Source organism: Mandrillus leucophaeus, unplaced genomic scaffold (assembly GCF_000951045.1).
Source record: "Mandrillus leucophaeus isolate KB7577 unplaced genomic scaffold, Mleu.le_1.0 Scaffold493, whole genome shotgun sequence".
Lineage (NCBI taxonomy): Eukaryota > Metazoa > Chordata > Mammalia > Primates > Cercopithecidae > Mandrillus > Mandrillus leucophaeus.
This window is the reverse complement of record NW_012105287.1, coordinates 1,900,031-1,905,022: the sequence shown is the minus strand read 5'-3', so window position 1 is coordinate 1,905,022 and position 4,992 is coordinate 1,900,031. Positions and strand designations below refer to the sequence as shown.

General features: G+C 51.8%; 1 protein-coding gene across 1 annotated transcript; it reads left to right on the top strand.

Annotated features, from left to right (window-relative positions):
- Positions 1-1,562: 1,562 nt before the first annotated feature.
- Positions 1,563-4,609, top strand: LOC105550662 (chromosome unknown open reading frame, human C1orf216). Its single transcript, XM_011995633.1, has 2 exons — positions 1,563-1,971; positions 2,146-4,609. The coding sequence occupies exon 2, from the start codon at positions 2,151-2,153 to the stop codon at positions 2,838-2,840; it is 690 nt and encodes a 229-aa protein (XP_011851023.1). The 5' UTR covers positions 1,563-1,971; positions 2,146-2,150; the 3' UTR covers positions 2,841-4,609.
- Positions 4,610-4,992: the final 383 nt, after the last annotated feature.

Below are 4,992 nucleotides of genomic sequence, written 5' to 3'. Positions count from 1 at the left end.
ATCCCTAGCGCCACCTCCACCCCATCCCAGCTTCCTTCATGGCCCCATCCAAGTATAGGAAAAATTAAAAATTGGGGCGAGGGGAGATCTGTAGGCACCTTCCCACAAGCCTTGCTTAGAGGGCGATTACAAAGGAACTGTTCCTACACCCTTCTCCCCAGGACTTCTGCCCGTTGCTGGGGGTGGGGAGGGTCCATGCCACCTATGGAGCGCCTCCCAGTGCCGGCTCCACTTACAATATCCTTCCTCTTCATGCTCTTAAATTGTTCTAATCCCAGTGCTGTTTGGTCAGTAGAATTCCTTTGTCAATTCAAATCCTAATTTTGGTTAGAAGCAGGTTATGGAGGAGAGAAGAGTGGTGTGGTATGCCCGCCCTCCAGGGTCTCAGGATGGAGCAAGCTAGGGACAGGGACACAAGATAGTGGCCGTGTTCCAGAGGCATTGGGAGGGAAGTGGGCAGGCTCAGAAGAAAAGCTTGTCACTGGGGAAGGCTGGGCTCCCTGGCTAGGGTAGGAGAGGGAACTGAACCCAGCTCTTCCAGCCCGGGGGAGTCGGGAGTAGCTTCCTGAGCATGGAAATTCACTGCAGTCTCTTCTCCCCTTCACTCGCTTAGCAAGTACCTGTATGCACAGACAGCCTGGTTCCGGGCTCTATGCTGGCTGACTCTGGGGAATATGATGGAGGATATATAGGGGAGGTCCAAGCTAGATTACAAACTGCTATTACAAGATCATTGCCACAAACCAAAACTGCCAGTTAAATAGACATTCACTGATCGTCGACCATGTATGCCAGGGACAGACACAAAGTTGGATAAGACAGTGTGTACCCAGGGCAGTGGGGACCCAGAGGAAGGCATAACTAACCGTGCTTGTTTATGTAATATTGATTGCGGCAGTATCAAGACAGCTTCAGAGACATGGGTACATGGAGATATGGGGATATTACAGCTGATTTTGAAGTACAAAAAGGAATTTGCTGGGTGGAGAAGGGAGGAGCTTTGAGGGGAGGGGAGGAGAGAGGAAGGATATTATAGGCCAAAGGAATACTGTAAGAAGAACAATGGTGTGTTTTGAGATCTCTGGGCAGTTTGCTATGATGGGAGGGACAGAGTGGCAAAAGGCAGGTATGGAAGGGTGAGCAGAGGCCAGATCAAACAGGGCCTTGTAGGCCACATAGAGGTTTAGCAGGAGTTCAGGGAGGGCATTCTGAGTGGTGACAAGTGAAATTTACATTTGTAACTGGGGGCAGAGAGACCAGTGAAAAGGCCGAGGCAATAATCCAGGTCAGAAATGGCCTGGAAGAGGAAGAATGGTCAGAATGTGGTTATCAATGAGATGGGAGAAGGAAGGAGAGTGAGGAGCCCAGGATGCTCCTAGCCTTCTGGATGGAGGGTGGAGCCATCTTGCTGAGGATACTGAAGGAGAGCTTGTTTGGTTATATAGAATTTTGGTGGTGGGGGCGGGGGGTGGAGAGGGATGAAGTCTCACTCTGTCACCCAGGCTGGAGTGTGGTGGCACAATCTCAGTTCACTACAACCTCTGCCTCCTGGGTTCAAGCGCTTCCCATGCCTCAGCCTCCCAAATAGCTGGGATTACAGGTGCCTGTCACCACTCCTGGCTAATTTTTGTATTTTTAGTAGAGATGGGGTTTCACCATGTTGGCCAGTCTAGTCTCGAACTTCTGACCTCAGGTGATCTGCCTGCCTCGGCCTCCCAAAGTGCTGTGATTACAGGCATGAGCCACCGCACCCAGACTGGTTATGTAGAATTTGAGGAGCCTACGATTGGTTGCAGGGTTGGATAGCAGTTAGATCTGGGCTGAAGACAGATCTGAGAGTCATCAGCATATGATGGTCCTTGAAGCTACAGCAGAGACTGAGGTCCTCTGGAGAGAAATGTGCAAAATCAGAAGACAGCCTGGCTCTGAGGACTGAGGAAAAACCCTCTGCAGGAGACTGAGAATGAACAGGTAGACAGGGAGGATGAAAACCGTGAGGGGAAGTGTCACCAGAGTCAAGAGAAAGGGCTTGACAGGGAGTGGTCAGGCTCTTGCTTTCAGCCTTGTCCCTGCAGCTAAGTTGCCCTGACTTCAGGCACCCCACCCTGTCCTACTGTGACTCAGTCTCCTGCTTTCCCTTTACAGACCAGATGTTCACCATCCAGCCAGGGCTAGCTGAGGGGGGCCAATTCCTGGGGGATCCACCTCCTGGAGTATGTCAGCCCGAGCTCCAACCAGACAACAACTCCAACTTCATGGCAAGTGCCAAGGATGCTAATGAGAATTGGCATGGGATGCCAGGCAGAGTGGAACCTATCCTGAGGAGGAGCTCCTCTGAGTCGCCCTCTGACAACCAGGCCTTCCAGGCCCCTGGATCCCCTGAGGAAGGGGTGCGCAGCCCCCCAGAGGGGGCAGAGATTCCCGGGGCTGAGCCTGAGAAGATGGGTGGTGCTGGCACAGTCTGCTCCCCTCTGGAGGACAATGGTTATGCCAGCAGTTCCCTGAGTATCAACAGCCCTAGCAGCAGTCCTGAGCCTGCCTGTGGGACCCCGCGAGGCCTTGGCCCTCCCGATCCCCTTCTGCCCTCAGTGGCCCAGGCTGTGCAGCACTTACAAGCCCAGGAGCGCTACAAAGAGCAGGAGAAAGAAAAGCACCACGTGCACTTGGTGATGTACCGTCGCCTGGCACTGCTCCAGTGGATCCGGGGCCTGCAGCATCAGTTGATTGACCAGCAGGCCCGACTACAGGAGAGCTTCGACACCATCCTAGACAACCGGAAGGAGCTCATTCGCTGTCTCCAGCAGAGGGCAGCACCATCCAGGCCCCAGGACCAGGGCTAAGGGTGTGTCTCCACAAGTGTGCAAGGGTGTATGTGTATATTTGCAGGCATGTGTGAGGTTGTGCACTAGTAAGTACATAATTATTTGCTGGCATGATTGCAGGTAGGCATGAGTGTGTGTGTGCTAACATGTAGGCTGGTGTGTATAGGAATGTGTGAATAAACATGTATAAATGAGCTTAAGTGTGCTGTGTGCACATGTGCACACACAAGCTAATTTATCTGCAGACCTATATGTGAGCATGTAAGAGTGAACATGTATGTGTGTAGTATGTAAGAAGAATGAGGAAATCTGTATGTGCGTGTGTAGACAGGTACCCAGCAGTGTGTGTATATGCGCATGAGTGAGGATGTATATGCAGAAGATGTGTCTATGAGTGAGTTTGAGTGTGCAGGCTTGTGTTGGATGTATGGGAGGGAGCCCTTGTGTGTGCAGGGGTGCACGTGTGTGGCTGCAGGCATGGGAGGTATATGTTAGGAGCATGTGTGTTTGCAGGCAGACTCATGAGCAGGTGTGTGCAAATACATATCCAGCTGCACTGTGGGGTATCCACCCACACCTTGTGTTCCTCATGGCCTACCGCAGCCTTTCTTCTCCACTGGGCCCCACTGTTCCCTGGAGACAGAGGGCTAGCATGCTATCATTTATCTGAGGGTTGTGGCTGACCCATTCCCCTGGGGTTTCCCAGGCCACCTCTTCTTTCCCTTTCCCTCACTTAACCCAGACTTGCTCAGCTGAGGCTATCGTCCCTGATGTTGGCTTTGCTTGTAGGAGGTTTAGTGGCTGCTCTGGCCTGCCATGGCATTTTGGCTGCAATTTTGTCTGGCAGTGGGTGGAGAACTGGTATCAGGAAGGGGAACCGGGAGTAGTGATGGAGATGATGGTGGGGGTGGGGACAGAGAAGGACATAGGGGACTGTCCCTCTTGAACTCTGCCTTTGGGCACATGGGAGATGGGGACAGGGGAGATGACAATAGTGGAACCCTGTGAAGAATAGGAGAACGGGAATTCTAAAGTACCAGTTCCCAAACAAACCATCTCTCCACTGGGAAAGGAGCTGTCGCAAACCCTGTTGATTTAAGCTTCTGATGAAAAGCAATGTATGTTAATAAGCCTGCAAGGAACAGACAAGATGTTCCAAAGCTGATGAGGAAAATATCGCTTCCCTGTCTCTGCCTCTACCTTGCTGTGCCTCTCTGGCTTTAGAAGCATTGGATGTCGAATTGGTTTGGTTCATTTCTCTGAAGTCAGACTGTCAGGAGGAGCCAGAGGATGGCTTTCTGGGATGGGAAGGGGGCAGTGTCAGCCTAAGCCTCTGGAAATGCTTAGGATGCTGAATTTTAACCCCTTCTTTCACTGCATGGCCCTTCAAACAGGGATTGGCAGGCTCCGTGAGTTACAGAGTGGGTGAGCCTTGGAAAGAACCAACGACTAAGGTAGCTGAGCTCTCTTTTGTTCCTGGGAGCCAAGAGAATGCAAGATCCTGGTGGGTGAGCAGGGGTATGAAGAGGGGACACTGGTGGGTGAACAGTGGCATGGAAGTCACTGATGCAGCCTCTGGCCCTCAGTCTCCCTATTGGCAAAGTGGGGGGCTCTTCCTGTCTATCTCTAAAGAGTTTCATCCCTGACAGGTGGATGAGTGAAAGATCCAGGAAGTGGGGGTGAGGGGTGGGCCCTGAAGACTTTTTTTCTGTAGCTCTTACATATTGAGTGTGTAAACCCGGCCTTTGGACCAACGCAAGACAAATAAACTAGGGCAGAGAATTAAATTTCTTGAGTATGTGTTTTTCTTCTACCTGTTGTCTGGTGGCCTCTTTTCCATACCATCTGAGCTCCCCTTTTGAGTAGGGTCCTGGACTAGGAGCTAGGGAGGTGATTTTGGGGAAAGACACTGAAGAATTTAGACTGCTGTGCCTGGCGACCCGATGGGGTGGAGAAGTCTCTCGGGGCCTCCCAGTGTGACATGGGAGACTTGACTTCTACCCTGAGAGCCCCAAATGGGATTGTCCTTGTCCTGTGTCACCTTTGGGCCTAAATGAATTGTGAGGGACACATACCATACACACTCGCACATACTCAACTGTACACTGGGCAGGGCACGGTGGCTTACACCTGAAATCGCAGCACTTTGGGAGGCTGAGATGGGTGGATC

Excerpts from the sequence above, each read along its gene's own strand:
- LOC105550662 (XM_011995633.1), top strand. The coding sequence starts at position 2,151 with ATGTTCACCATCCAGCCAGGGCTAGCTGAGGGGGGCCAATTCCTGGGG.